Source organism: Jaculus jaculus, chromosome 14 (assembly GCF_020740685.1).
Source record: "Jaculus jaculus isolate mJacJac1 chromosome 14, mJacJac1.mat.Y.cur, whole genome shotgun sequence".
Classification (NCBI taxonomy): Eukaryota; Metazoa; Chordata; class Mammalia; order Rodentia; family Dipodidae; genus Jaculus; species Jaculus jaculus.
In genome coordinates this window covers 32,321,974-32,336,473 of record NC_059115.1, presented here as the reverse complement: position 1 = coordinate 32,336,473, position 14,500 = coordinate 32,321,974, and the positions used below count along the sequence as shown (strand labels likewise).

Genomic DNA, 14,500 nt, shown 5'->3' with positions numbered 1-14,500 from the left:
TCCTGCACCGGAAACCACAGGAAACCAGGTCAGTGTGTGGGGCGGCTCCCTCTGCTCCAGGTCTCAGCTATGAGCTCTGGGCTTCATGGGCAGACTGTACTGTTTAGTGGCTCCTTGGAGCTGAAAACCATTTAGGTGTGGAGTCCTTTGCCAAAAAGAGCTGGAAAAGGGTTCATGGGTAGAGAAAGTGGGGCCATAGTTCAGAATTAGGCAGGTGAGGAGCCAGTGTACATATGGGAGCATTGAAGAGTTATATATATCCTAAAATTTTCTTTCTTTCTTTTCTTCTTTCTCTCTTTCTTCTTTCTTTTTGTCTGACTTTAAACAGTATGTCAATCACCTCTGTATCTTGGGCATCCCAGTGTATAGCAGGGCTTAACAGCTCTGTGTAAAGGGTTGAACTGCATGTCTATGCAAGACCCAACTTCTAGAGTGTGTTAATGGCCTGGTCAGGTGTGCAGGGTGTTTCAGGAGTAGGAAGGGTTAAGAAATGAGTGCACCTCCTCATCCTGATGCTGGTCTCTTTTCTGTCAGTTGTCTGCCCCCACTAAGAGCCCCCTGTTTTTCAGGTGAGATCAGTATGGTCGGCTAAAGAGCAAGCGTTCCTCAGTCCCTTTGCTTGGAGAAGGAATGTAACCTAGCCTGCTAGTTAGGGTAGAGGAGGAGCTTTGGGGCAGGGAGGAACCCGGGTAGGATAAGACTGAGATCTCCTGCTGGTACCATGCGCTCCTTGCAGCTCCTCCACTAGGCCCTGCTGCCCTATTTCAGACCACAAAGCCATGTTCTGGGAGCCTTGATCCTGCAGAAGCCCATGGGGAATCCCAGATTGGCAGCTCTGTTCCTGCCGCTCCTCCTACCGCTCCTCTCGGCCTCTGCTGGAATCAGCTGTCCCCTCCTGCCGCGCTGGATCACCTGCTGTCTACTGGTGGTAAGGTGCTGTTTCTAGGTGGGATGCCTGCGTGGCACAGAGTGAAGCGCCCCCACTCTCCTGCCTGCCCTTCCCAGGCTCTGTTCTTCCTGTGCTCTGGTGGCAGCTCCAGTGTGTCACCTACATGGTCTCAAAGAGATTTCTAAGATCTTGGTGTGCTGAGGTTCTTGATAGGGTGAAGTTGGGGGAAAAAAAGCCAGAGTGGATCACTAGTTATGATATAATTATTATACCCCATTAAAATAGGATGATTTGAGGCCAAGAGCCCAAGGTGAATACCCCTTATGGGAATCCCTCCTAATTGTATCTCTTTCCTTTGTTTTCCCTACTTGGCCGTGTACCTTCAGGACAAGAGTTTTGCCGGTGAGTCTCATTTCCTGACCCACTAGACTTAGCTTTCTCAAAATTATACTTTCTGGATGTGTCAGAGCTCAGCTTCAAATTCACTTGCTTGGAGGCATGAGGGACCGCCTTAGACCCTGCCATTTTTCCTTTCTGTCTTTTTGTTTTTATTTTGAAATAGGATCTCACTATGTAGCCCAGGCCTGGATCTTTTGATCCTCCTATCTCAACCCCCCAAGTGCTGGGATTACAAGCATGTGCTACCATGCCAGCTTTCCTTTCTATCTTATGCAGGAAGTTCTGCTCAAACTCCTTGCTACACCCAGTTGACTTTACTCTCTACAAAGCCTTGGTGTCCTTGGATCTAGCACAGGCCCTGCTATTTGTGCTTTCATGTGGTGTCACACTCCTCAGGTATTAGAAATAGCCATTGAGCCATTCTTAGTGGAAGCATGAATTAGAAGCATTTGTGTGTGGTGGGATACCTAGGCTGAGGCAAGTGGGACTTTTATTAAGTTAGATTTTTATCCTATTAATCTCTCTTTTTAAAATATTTTATTTATTTATTTGAGAGAGGCAGAGAAAGAGGTGGAGGGTGGAGAGAGGGAGAGAATGGGCATGCCAGAGCCTACAGCCACTGCAAACAAACTCCAGATATATGTACCACCTTGTGCATCTGGCTTGCTTGGGTCCTGGGGAATCAAATGTGGGTCTTGGGGAATTAGATTTTGCAGGCAAGTGCCTTAACCACTAAGCCATCTCTCTAGCCCTGTTCTGTTAATCTCAACAGGGATTTATGGCATTTTAAAATAGTCCATCATGATTAATATTCATGGATGCAACTGTACGACTTGATGAAGATGTTTTTCTTTTTTGTTGTTGCTGTTGTTGTTGTTGTTTTCGAGGTAGGGTCTCGCTCTAGCTCAGGCTGACCTAGAATTTGCTATGTAGTCTCAAGTTGGCCTTGAACTTGTATGCCACCACGCCTGGCTAAGATGTTTTTCTTTTCAAGTCATACCAAGCCCTAAAATTTTTGGATTCTATGAACTTACTTTGTAAAGTAGGTAGGATCTCTACACTTCTGATCTTAGCAAATGGCCAAGAAGACAACCTATTTAATTTTATACTTTCTTTTTCTTTCTTTCTTTCCTCCTCCTCCTCTTCCTCCTTCTTCTTTTTGTTCTTGTTTTTGTTTTTTCAAATTTGGGTGTCTTTCTAGCTCAGGCTGACCTGGAATTCACTATGCAGTCTAGGGTGGCCTCGAACTCTCAGCAATTCTCCTACCTCTGCTTCCCAAGTACTGGGATTAAAGGCATGCACCACCATACCTGGCTTATTTCTATACTTTCATTGCCTCATTTGCTACACACTAAATATACTATTTAATTTAATTTTTAGAGATAGGGAGAGAGAATTGGTGCACCAGGGCCTCAGCCACCAAAATCATACTCCAGATGCTTGTGTCACCTACTGGGCATATGTGACCTTTGGCTTGCCTCACCTTTGTGAGCTTGGCTAACATGGGATCTGGAGAATCGAACCTGAGTCTTTAGGTGTTGCAGTCTAGCACCTTAACCACTAAGCCATCTCTAGCCCTAAATATACTATTTAAGAATGAGGGCTGGAGGGCTGGAGAGATGGCTTAGCGGTAGCACTTGCCTGTGAAGCCTAAGAACCCCGGTTTGAGGCTCAGTTCCCCAGGACCCATGTTAGCCAGATGCACAAGAGGGCGCACGCATCTGGAGTTCGTTTGCAGTGGCTGGAGGCCCTGGTGTGCCCATTCTTTCTCTCTCTCTCTCTCTCTATCTGCCTCTTTCTCTCTGTGTCTGTTGCTCTCAAGTAAATAAATAAAAATAAACAAACAAACAAAAAAAGAATGAGGGCTGGAGAGCCAGGTGTGGTGACGCACACCTTTAATCCCAGCACTTGGGAGGCAGAGGTAGGAGGATCACCATGAGTTTGAGGCCACCCTGAGACTACATAGTGAATTCCAGTTCAGCCTGGGCTAGAGTGAGACCCTACCTTGAAAAAAAAAACCATTGAGATAGTTTAGCAGTGAAGGTGCTTGCCTGCAAAGCCTAAGGACCCAGGTTCAATTCCCTGGTAATCATGTAAGCCAGATGCACAAGGTGATACATGCATCTAGAGTTCATTTACAGTGGCTGGAGGCACTAATATGCCCATTCTCTCTATATGTCTTTCTTTCAAATAAATACATAAATAAGTATTAAAAAACAAAAGAATGAGCAGGGGTTTTTTTGTTTTATTTAATTTATTTATTTATTTATTTATTTATTTATTTATTTTGAGGTAGGGTCTCACTGTAGCCTGGGCTGACCTGGAATTCACTATGTAGTCTCAGGCTGGCCTAGAACTCACACAATCCTCCTACCTCTGCCTCCCAAATGATGGGATTAAAGGTGTATGCCACCATACCCAGCCAATAATAAGCAGTTTTTTTTTTTGTAATACTTTTATTTATTACAGAGAGAGAGAGAAAAAGAAAGAAAGAATGTATGGGCACACAGGGTCGCTTGCCCCTGAAAATGAGCTCCAGCCATATGTGCCACATTGTGCATCTGGCTTTATATGAGTATTAGGGAATCAGACCTGGACTGACAGGGTTGGCAAGCAAGCACCTTTAACTACTGAGCTATCTCCTCTGCCCAAATTAGTAGTTTTTAACTTTTCATTATTAGAAATAATGTTACCATGAGTACTTTTTTTAAAAAAAATTTTATTTATTTATTTATTTGAGAGCGACAGACACAGAGAGAAAGACAGTTAGAGGGAGAGAGAGAGAGAATGGGCGCGCCAGGGCTTCCAGCCTCTGCAAACGAACTCCAGACGCGTGCGCCCCCTTGTGCATCTGGCTAACGTGGGACCTGGGGAACTGAGCCTCGAACCGGGGTCCTTAGGCTTCACAGGCAAGCGCTTAACCGCTAAGCCATCTCTCCAGCCCCTTTTTTTTTTTAATTTTTTAAAAAATTTTTATTAACATTTTCCATGATTATAAAATATATCCCATGGTAATTCCCTCCCCCCCCCTTTTTTTTTTGAAGTAGGGTCTTGCTCTAGCCCAGGCAGACCTGGAATTCACTATGTAGTCTCATGGTAGCTTCAAACTTATAGCAATCCTCCTATCTCTGCTCTCGAGTGCTGGAATTAAAGGTGTGCACCACCACACCCAGCTATGAATACTTTTATGGGAGGTGAGTGTGTGTGACTTTTTTCTCTAGTTAAACAATTAATATCTTTTATCACATCATAATTTTTTTTTTGAGGTAGGGTCTCACTCTAGTTCAGGATGAACTGGAATTCACTCTGTAGTCTCAGGGTGGCTTTGAACTCATAGCTATCCTCCTACCTCTGCCTCCCGAGTGTTGGGATTAAAGGCGTGCGCCACCACGCCTGGCATCACATCATAATTTTTGCCACCAAAGAAGTTTGGCATTATTGCTGTCCTTGATTTAAAATGACTTTCTAGGGCTGGGGAGATGGCTTGGTGGTTAAGCGCTTGCCTGTGAAGCCTGAGGACCTCGGTTTGAGGCTCTATTCCCCAGGACCTACGTTAGTCAGATGCACAAGGGGGCACATGTGTCTGGAGTTTGTTTGCAGTGGCTGGAAGCCCTGGTGTGCCTGTTCTCTCTCTCTGTTTCTCTCTCTCCTTCTCTCTGTCTGTCGCTCTCAAATAAATAAATAAATAAAATAAACAAAAAAATTTTTTAAAAATGATTTTCTATCCACCATTGATTGGGTCATGTCTCCAGGAAGGGTAGGAGCTATGAAGGGCTGCATAGTAAGTGTGTCTTCCCTCTGCAGGCCTTCAGTGGGATTGGTTCCATCACTTGGTGCAGAAATACAAACATTCTTACAAGTTCAAGTTCTATCAGAGACACAAGATGCCAGCATCCTTCCAGGTACTCTACCTGCCAATTCTGGCCATACCCCATGGCCCACAGCCCTTTTCTTTCTGTCCCTCATTTTATCTACCTGAGAGAGGTTTGAATGTAGAGATTACAAAGTAAGGCACACTGAGGCCAAATGAGTCTGAACAACTTGCTGTGATCTCTCAGGTACTAGAGGCAGAATGAGAAGCCAGATTTCTTGATTGCTACTCTAATGCCACTTTGTTCTTTGCTTATAGAGGAAACTGCTGGGTAGCCATTCCCTGTCTGACAAAGGCCACCACATTTCCATTCCTACTCCAGCCTTCTCTCACAACCGGCTGCGCTCCAAAAGGACCCAACCTTCAGATCCAGAAATGGAGAATCTCCCCAGAGCAGGCTTACAAAGACACACAGGTAGGCATAATGTATGACAAGAGAAGTCCTACTTGTGCTACCCCCCCAAGAAGCAAGACCACTCAGTACCCCCCCCCACCCTCTCTCCAGGGCCCAAGTTCTCCTTTGCTTTATTACCTGCGGCCCGGGCTATTCGGATAACTATTCCTCCAGGACCAGAGGCCAGTGTACGTCTTTGTTACCAATGGGCACTGGAATGTGAAGACCTGAGTGGTCCCTTCGACATCCAGGTACAGAGTATCCCCTGTAAAGAGCCAGATCCACAGTGCTAAGCAAATGAGGAGACTAAGACCCAGGGAAGAAGGTAACTGTCCAAAACTTTTCAAAGTGAGGTGTCTAGCTTTAAGATTGCCGTGGATTAGACCAATTAGTGAGTGAGCAAATGAGTAGGTGGAATTCTGGAGGCACCATAATTATCAGTAGAGAAATGAGCATGGTATGTACCCTTAGTATGCATAGTATGTACCCTTACTGTCATTCAGGTTTCATTAAGACACATTTTCCAGCCTGGCATAGTGATATACATATGTAATCCCTAAAATCTGGAGGCTGAAGAGAGAGGATCAGGAGGAGTTGGAGGCCAGCTTGGGCTGCTTAGTGAGTTCTAGGTTAGCCTGTGCTATACTGAGACCTGCCCACCACCCCTCCAAAAAAAAGAAAAAAGAAAAGAAAAGAAAAAATATCCTTTACATAAAGTGTTCCCTCTAATAACATAAAAAAATGGTCACATGTTTGGTACCCTTCTCTCGCCCACCTGTTGTCCTGCCTCTCAGAGAATGAGACATCCCCCTATCTCTCAATTCAATTCCTAACAACCCATCTCAACCCCCAGGTGCAGAGACCCCTGTGCATAATTGATGTCATTTGCAGAAATCAATGTCATATCCTGGAGCTCCTCAGCTCTCTTCATTTCTACAGTGATAACTCAAATTCACTGGGATGCTAGTGTTTAATAGAGTTAATTCTCTTAGCTCCCTACCTAGTACACAGTTGGAGCTCAGCTTAACTGCTGAGCCATCTCTCTAGCCCCACAGGTGGAAATATTCCCTTCCTTACCTCCACTTCATGTACAGTACCTGAAGCAAATAGCCAGATTACAGAGCAGATGCCCTTAAGAGGAACTTTTTCAGTGGAAGAGCTAAGGCCCATGTGAGGAAATTTAGGGTATGTGCTACCCCCAAGAAGCAAGACCACTCAGTTCCCCCTCTCTTCAGAGCTCAAGTTCTCCTTTGCTTTGTTACCTGCAGCCCGGGCTATTCTGGCCCAAGGCCCCAGCTTCCCTGGCCATAGCTTTCACGATTTTTCATAGATGTCTTCTCTCCCTTTGCTGCTTTACTAACAGAAAGTCGTGTCTGGGGGCCACACTGCAGACCTACCATATGAATTCCTTTTGCCCTGCCTGTGCATAGAGGTGAGTAGATGAAAATTCATGAATCATCCATAGCTCCTTGGCCAAGCACAACTCCAGTAACTCAGCGTAAAAAAGACTAGATGTTTCCAGGCGTGGTGGCGCACGCCTTTAATCCCAGCATTCAGGAGGATCACCATGAGCTTTAGGCCAGCCTGAGACTACATAGTGAATTCCAGATCAGCCTGAGGTAGAGAAATAAAAATAAAAAGAACTAGGTGGGCCTGGAAAAGAAAGGCCCCAAGGAACCCTTGCTGAGATGTTTAGCAAACTAGTGCCGGCTTGTCTGAGCCACACATAGTCAGAGGTGGAAGGGTCCTTCAGAGCATAGTACCTTCCCAGGGGATTGCAACCACATCCCACCCAGACCCAACTTTCCTGGTCCAGACTTGGTCTCAGACCACAGAGGCAAACTAGATATATCACTATTGCTGTGTGTTCTGGGGAGCCAAAGTTCCATATGCCTCCCAAAGTCTTGTCCACCAAATGCCCATCCACTTGCCATACTTCACCTCTCCTTACAAGTCTGGGATGACTAAGGTAAATTTTTGGACTACTCAGGAAAGGCAGAAGGAAACCAGAAGTATGGATCAGGCAGATCATCTGGTGCAACAAGCAACTGCTAGGGTGGTCATGGTCACTACAGAAGAAGGATTAACATAGGACAGCGAGAATAGCAGTCAGAGAAGGTAAAAATTGAGGAATGTAGACCTCAAATTTTCCTTACTACCAGAGTTAGTTTTCTCTGGGGAGAAGAGATATCGTCCCTCACCTGCTGCTCTCTCCTATGCTCCAAGCTCCCCTCAACCCATATCCCACATTGTTCCCCAACTCAAGCAAGTGTAGTAAGCTAGAGCCAGAATGAGAAACATAGCAAAAGCCATTCACTTGACCCTCTCTGCATGCTCTTCTGTCCTAGGCATCCTACCTGCAAGAGGACACTGTGAGGCACAAAAAATGTCCCTTTCAAAGCTGGCCTGAAGCCTGTGAGTGTTGCTTTATGGACCCTAGGACACACACATCTGTTTCTCACTCCTTCTTTGTCTTACACATGTACACACATTCACACTCCCATGAGGACATTTCCCTCCCTTGGAATCAGTGGGGGAAGAAGGCTGTGATGTCTCTCCATCAGCAGTAATTGCACCCCGAGTGCTGAGCATTGCAGAAGTGAGGGAGGGTCAGGGGGATGGGACCCAGAGAATGATATCCTGGAGGACCAACCAGAGACCTGAGCTCTTTCTTCCCAGCTCCACCACAGATTCTCCTTTGAACCTTCCTTTCCTCATCTGTAAAGCCATCAGACTTGGCCTGCCTCACTATCAAATTGTTTGAATTAAATCTGCATGAGAATGTGAACAAGTTCATTTGGTATGCTATGTGTATCCTCCAAAAGGAAAGACAGGATTCTCAGACATAAGTGAGTAGCAGAAAGCCTACATACATGAAGCAGGGTTATCACTAAAGGCTGCTTGCAGGATATAAACTCAGAAAAGGAAAAGCCTATGGAAGCTGTGGTAAGCAGAGGTCTTTCAGAACTGGTGCCTGAGTTGGGCTTAGGAAATGACGGGGGGTGGGGGAGGGAGTGGAGAGATGGCTTAGTGGTTAAGGCACTTGGCTGCAAAGTCAAAGTACCCAGTTCAATTCCTCAGTACCCATGTAAGCCAGATGCACATGGTGGCACAAACATCTGGAGTTTGTTTATAGTGGCTAGAGGCCCTGGCACGCACACATTCTCTCTCTTCCTATCTGCCTTTCTTTCTCTCTATCAAATAAATAAATACATTAAAAAAAAAAAAAGAAATGAAATGAACAGGGCCAGGTGAGATGGTGCATGCCTTTAATCCCAGCAGTCTGGGGGCAGAGGTAAGAGAACTGCTGTGAGTTTGAGGCCAGCCTGGTTCTACAGAGTAAATTCTAGGCCAGCCTGGTCTAGAGTGAGACCCTACCTCAAAAAAAAAAAAAAAAAAAAAAAAAAAGGAAAAGAAAAAGAAAAAGAAGGAAAGAAAGGAAGGAAAAAGAAGGAGTGAGCCAAAATAAAAAAAAAAAAGTAAGAGAAAGAAAGAAAGACAGAAAGAGACAGGATTTAGAAAGGAGAGGGGAAGCCAGGCATGGTGGTACATGCCTTTAATCCCAGCACTCAGGAGGCAGGATAGGAGGATTGTTGTGAGTTCAAGGCTACCCTGAGACTACATAGTGAATTTTAGGTCAGCCTGGGCTATAGCAATACCTTACCTCAAAAAAACAAAATAAATAAATAAATAAATAAAAAACAGAAGAAGAAAAAGAAAGGAGAGGGGAGGGGAAGGCATTCCAGGTTCTGAGAGGAGTCTAGGCAGAGTATGGAGCACAGCAGGGGGCTGGCCAGAATGGAGGCTCTGGATGGGAAGATAAAGGAAACTGAATAGAAAGGTAATAAGGGGGACTGGAGAAGAGTTGCACATCAATTTAGTACCAAATTAGGCTGGGGCCCCTAGTCCTTTCATATTTCCTCCTAGTGCCCTGGGGCTGGGGTTGGGGGTGGGCAAGTTAGGGCTAGAGAGCCAGGCTAAGGCCTCACCCTTGGACCCTACCACCTGCCTAGATGGCTTGGACTTCTGGAAGTCAGTGCACTTTGTTGACTACAGCCAGCACAACCAGATGGCCATGTCCCTCACACTCCGCTGTCCACTGAAGCTTGAGGCTTCCCTCTGCCAGAGGCAGGACCCATCCTTGCCCTGTGAAGACCTCCCCAATGCCACAGCTCAAGAATCAGAAGGAGTGAGTACAGCCTCATCCCCAGGATGGGCAGAATTGGTGTCCAGAGATCTTCTCATTGATTAACTTTTCTCTCCCACACAGTGGTATATTGTGGAGAAGGTAGACTTGCACCCCAAGCTCTGCTTTAAGGTACAGCCATGGGCAAAGGGGAAGGGGAAGGGGGAAGGATGGGCTTACTAACTTGCCTTCCCTATATCTCTCAGTTCTCCTTTGAAAACAGCAGCCATATTGAATGTCCTCATCAGAGTGGTGAGTCAATAAGTGACCTCAGCTTGAGCACTCTTCCCACATTTCACCCTCATCCATTTGTGACCCAGCAAACCCTTTTCCAGCTCTGAACTCCAGGTTCAATCCAGCCCAGCTCTGATCACCTCCCACAAACAGGGTCTCTCCCATCCTGGAATGTAAGCATGGATATCCAGGCCCAGCAGCTGATCCTTCACTTTTCCTCAAGGATGTATGCCACATTCAGTGCTGCTTGGAGGCACCCAGACTTGGGACCAGACACCTTGATGCCTCCTGTATACAGTGTCAGCCAGGTATGGCCTTGCCAGGGGTTGGTCCCCCACTGGATTCTCTTGCTAGTTCTTATCCCCAATCTCCTTGTCAGCTCTGTGAGACAGACTCTGGGTTGATGGAGGCAAGAAATCCCTGGCTCTGGCTAATTTATTTATTTGCTCAGCCTTTGATTAGCTGGTCTACCAGTTCATAGGTGCTCAGTGAGGTGGTTCCTGAGCCTTTCAGTTTCTCAGCTTACAAAGGTAACAGAGGCCAGGGACTGGCACTCCTACATTCAGCCAATCTCTAGCCCACCCAAGTGGCTTGAACATTGTATATTGGTGCCACCCAGCTGTCCTCTACTGAGTCTCATGCCTCTTCCTTATAGGAGTTTACAGTCTTGAAAAGACAAGGCCCCTAGAAGTTGAGGTGCTTTCTATACAATACTGGAAATGCTTAACTCTGTTAGATAGACTGAGAAATTGACTGACAGACTCTTTTCTGTGTATCTGATTTAAAAACCACAATCAGAGCCGGGCGTGGTGGCACACGCCTTTAATCCCAGTACTCGGGAGGCAGAGGTAGGAGGATCGCCATGAGTTCAAGGCCACCCTGAGACTACATAGTTAATTCCAGGTCAGCCTGGACCAGAGTGAGACCCTACCTTGAAAAACAAAAAAAAAAAAAAAACAAAAAACCAAAAAAAAAAAAAAAAAACCACAATCAGATACACCCGCAGAACCACAGCACCAAAACTGGCTAAGCATGACTGGCTCTCTCCAGTTCTTTCTATTTTTTTATTTTTATGTATTTATTTGAGAGAGAGAAAGAGGCAGATTTTATATATATATATATATATGTATATGTATATGTATATGTATATGTATATGTATATGTATATGTATATGTATATATAGAATGGGCATGCCAGGGTCTCTAGCTGTAGCAAATGGCTTTCAAATGCATGTGTCAACTATGTGCATCTGGCTTATGTGGGTATGGGAAAATTGAATCTGAGTCCTCAGGCTTCGCAGACAAGCATCTTAACCACTAAGCCACCTCCCCAGCCTCCAGTTCTTTCTAAAAGGCTCACTTGCAGCTTGTTTATTTGCTTTGCATCCCATGGTACTTCCAAGCAGACAGGTGCTAATAAACACTTACAATGTGAGAGTATCTCCAGCCAGCTGACTGGAAAGTGGGGTCTAAGGGGCATGGGGTACCATAGATAGTGTTACTAAAGGATGAAGACTGATATTGATCAACCCCCAAACTAACACTGGGACACAGGGTGGAGCCACATCCCATCTGCAGATACACAGCAGGCAGTTCTGTCCAATTCATTTTATATTTACTGAGTGCCTATTCTATGTCCGCTGTGTATTAGGCCCCGGGATATATACGAACAGCACAAGCCAGACATGGTGACGCATGCCTTTAATCCCAGCACTAGGGAGGCAGAGGTAGGAGGATCACCATGAGTGTGAGGCCAGCCTGAGACTCCATAGTGAATTCCAGGTCAGTCTGGGCTAGAGAGAGACCCTATCTTGAAAAACCAAAAGAAAGAAAGAAAGAAAGAAAAGCACAGTCTCTGCCCTTCAGAGCTTTTCAGTCTCTTTGGTAGCTACTACTAGTAGACATATATTGTAGCACAATGACAATGATAATTGGACAGTCATTCTGCTGTTTGTTCCTCCTACAGACCCAGGGCTCAGGCCCAGTGACACTAGACCTCATCATTCCCTTCCTGAGGCCAGGAGGCTGTGTCCTGGTAAGGAATCCTACTTTCAGTCTGCAGACACTCCATTGACATCTACTCCACATATGGCAAATACAGTTTGTAAAACTGTTTGGTTTGACTAGAACAGTATATTAAATTGGAATTAGTTGTCAGTTTCTTAAATTTTTAATTTAATTTAATTTTTTTTTAGTTTTTCGAGGTAAGGTCTCAGTCTAGCCCAGCCAACCTGGAATTCACTATGTAGTCTCAAGGACCACCTTGCCTCCTAAGTGCTGGAATTAAAGGCGTGTCCCACCATACCATCTCTTCTTTTCATTTTGATTCATCATTGTCTTCATTATAAACTCTAGATACTGGGATTAAAGGCGTGCGCCACCACACCCGGCTAATTGTCACTATTTACATGCTATTAAATTTTTTTTGTTTATTTTTATTTATTTATTTGAGAGAGACAGACAGGCAGAGAGAGAAAGAGGCAAATAGAGAATGGGCATGGAAGGGCCTCCAACCATTGCAAATGAACTCCAAATGCATGCATCACTTTGTGCGTTGGTCCTGGGGAATCGAACCTCCAAATTCGGGTCCTTAGGCTTCACAGGCAAGCACTTAACTGCTAAGCCATCTCTCCAACCCAATTTATTTATTTATTTTTTTAATGCTACTGCTTCATTTGATTTTTTTATTTTTATTTTTGTTCATTTTTATTTATTTATTTGAGAGTGATAGAGAGAGAAAGAGGAAGATAAAGAGAGAGAGAGAGAGAGAATGGGCACACCAGGGCCTCCAGCCAGTGCAAAAGAACTCCAGATGCGTGTGCCCCTTGTGCATCTGGCTTACTTGGGTCCTGGGGAATCGAGGCTTGAACCGGGGTTCTTAGGCTTCACAGGCAAGCGCTTAACTGCTAAGCCATCTCTCCAGCCCAACTTACATGCTATTTTTTAATGGTATTTTGCCTTGCCCTGAAAAATGAGAAAGCCTAGTGCTCTGTGTCCAGAGTGAGGCACGGATGGTGACAATGACCCAGCACTTAGTGGTTTCTGGTTGTTTCAGTTCGCTTGTGCTCCTTAGGTCTTCATAGACGTCTTGGCCAGCTTTGTAAGCTTGTTTTTGGCCCCATCTCACTGTCACTCACTTACCCACCTTGTTCCGTGCCAGGCCCAGCACTGGGCCAGACATAAAACCAGAGCTGGAGGAATTCACAAGTCAGTGGGGGACCCCCTTTATACCCTTGGACCTCATTCACTCCCTGGGAGGAGATACTCTGGCTCACAGGGGTGGGGCCTCCCCTGTATCCCCAGGTGTGGAGATCCGATGTCCAGTTTGCCTGGAAGCACCTCTTGTGTCCTGATGGTGAGTTCATGGGTGAAGGGGGAGAGGGAACCTGGGCACTACGAAGGTAGGCTTGGTCTCACTCTGCTTGATTCAGTCTCTCACAGACACCTGGGGCTCTTGACCCTCGCACTGCTGGGCCTCACCGCTCTTCTAGGTGTAGTTCTGGTCCTCACCTGCCGGTACCTACTGTCAGGTATGCTCACCCGGGGCACACCTTCTCAGCTTTCTTTCTCACTTGCCCAAACCCAGGGTTGCTGCATTCTAAGTACTATGTCACAGGGCACGCTTCAGGCCCCCAAGTGGGAAGAAGTGGTTCAGGCAAAGAACCCTCTGGAATTTGTATCCTGATCGCACACCTGCAGGAGGCCGATGGGGTGGGAATTACGTCTACAAGCCCCAATTGGATACTGACTCCCGGGGAAATAAGGGCACGGCGCGGGCAAGTTGGGGGGCGCCCTAGAATGTAGGCCGGAGGCCTGGAGGAGAGAGGCCCGGGCTGCGGTCCAGCGGACATCCCATGCAGTGTTGTCGCCCCACAGGCTCGGGCAACGCGCGGCCAGTACTACTCCTGCACGCGGCTGACTCGGAGGAGCAGCGGCGCCTGGTGGCCGCGTTGGCGGAGCTGCTGCGGACCGCGCTGGGCGGCGGGCGGGCAGTGATCGTGGACCTGTGGGAGGCCACGCACGTGGCCCGCAGGGGACCGCTGCCTTGGCTGTGGGCTGCGCGGGAGCGCGTGGCGCGGGAGCAGGGCACCGTGTTGCTGCTGTGGAGCGGCCCCCGCCGGGCCTGCGACCCCCACGCCGGGCCCCTGCGCGCCCTGCTCGGCGTTGCCCCGCGTCCGCGGCTGCTGCTCGGCTACTTCAGTCGCCTTTGCGCCAAATGCGACATCCCCGGACCGCTGCGCGCGCTGCCCCGCTACCGCCTGCTGCGGGACCTGCCGCGCCTGCTGCGGGCACTAGACGCGCGGCCTTCCGCGCCAGCCGCCCGCTGGAGCCGCCCCGGGGCGCGGCAGTGCTGGCGAGGCCGCCTGGAGCTGTGCCGCCGCCTTGAACTCGAAGCCGCCAGACTTGCCCGCCGAGACTCCACGGAGCTTCCCCGCCGTTCCGGTTGCCTGTGGCCGCAGCCTGTAGGCGTACGGACCGTAGCCCCGGTGTGAGGCCTCTGCGTTTGAGTGTCCCCGAGAAGTACTG

General features: G+C 47.2%; 1 protein-coding gene across 3 annotated transcripts; it reads left to right on the top strand.

Moving 5' to 3' along the window:
* Positions 1–699: 699 nt before the first annotated feature.
* On the top strand, positions 700–14,480 carry Il17re (interleukin 17 receptor E). Of its 3 annotated transcripts, none has more exons than XM_045133748.1 (15): positions 700–928; positions 1,276–1,291; positions 5,093–5,190; positions 5,418–5,574; positions 5,728–5,804; positions 6,917–6,985; positions 7,902–7,968; positions 9,567–9,742; positions 9,824–9,871; positions 9,946–9,991; positions 10,127–10,281; positions 11,940–12,008; positions 13,277–13,328; positions 13,405–13,503; positions 13,850–14,480. In XM_045133748.1, the coding sequence occupies exons 1-15, from the start codon at positions 812–814 to the stop codon at positions 14,464–14,466; spliced, it is 1,863 nt and encodes a 620-aa protein (XP_044989683.1). In that variant the 5' UTR covers positions 700–811; the 3' UTR covers positions 14,467–14,480. The 3 variants fall into 3 exon arrangements, with proteins under 3 accessions (XP_044989683.1, XP_004651420.2, XP_044989685.1); XM_004651363.2 differs by having other exon boundaries at positions 5,665–5,804; XM_045133750.1 differs by lacking the exons at positions 1,276–1,291; positions 5,093–5,190 and having other exon boundaries at positions 5,665–5,804.
* Positions 14,481–14,500: the final 20 nt, after the last annotated feature.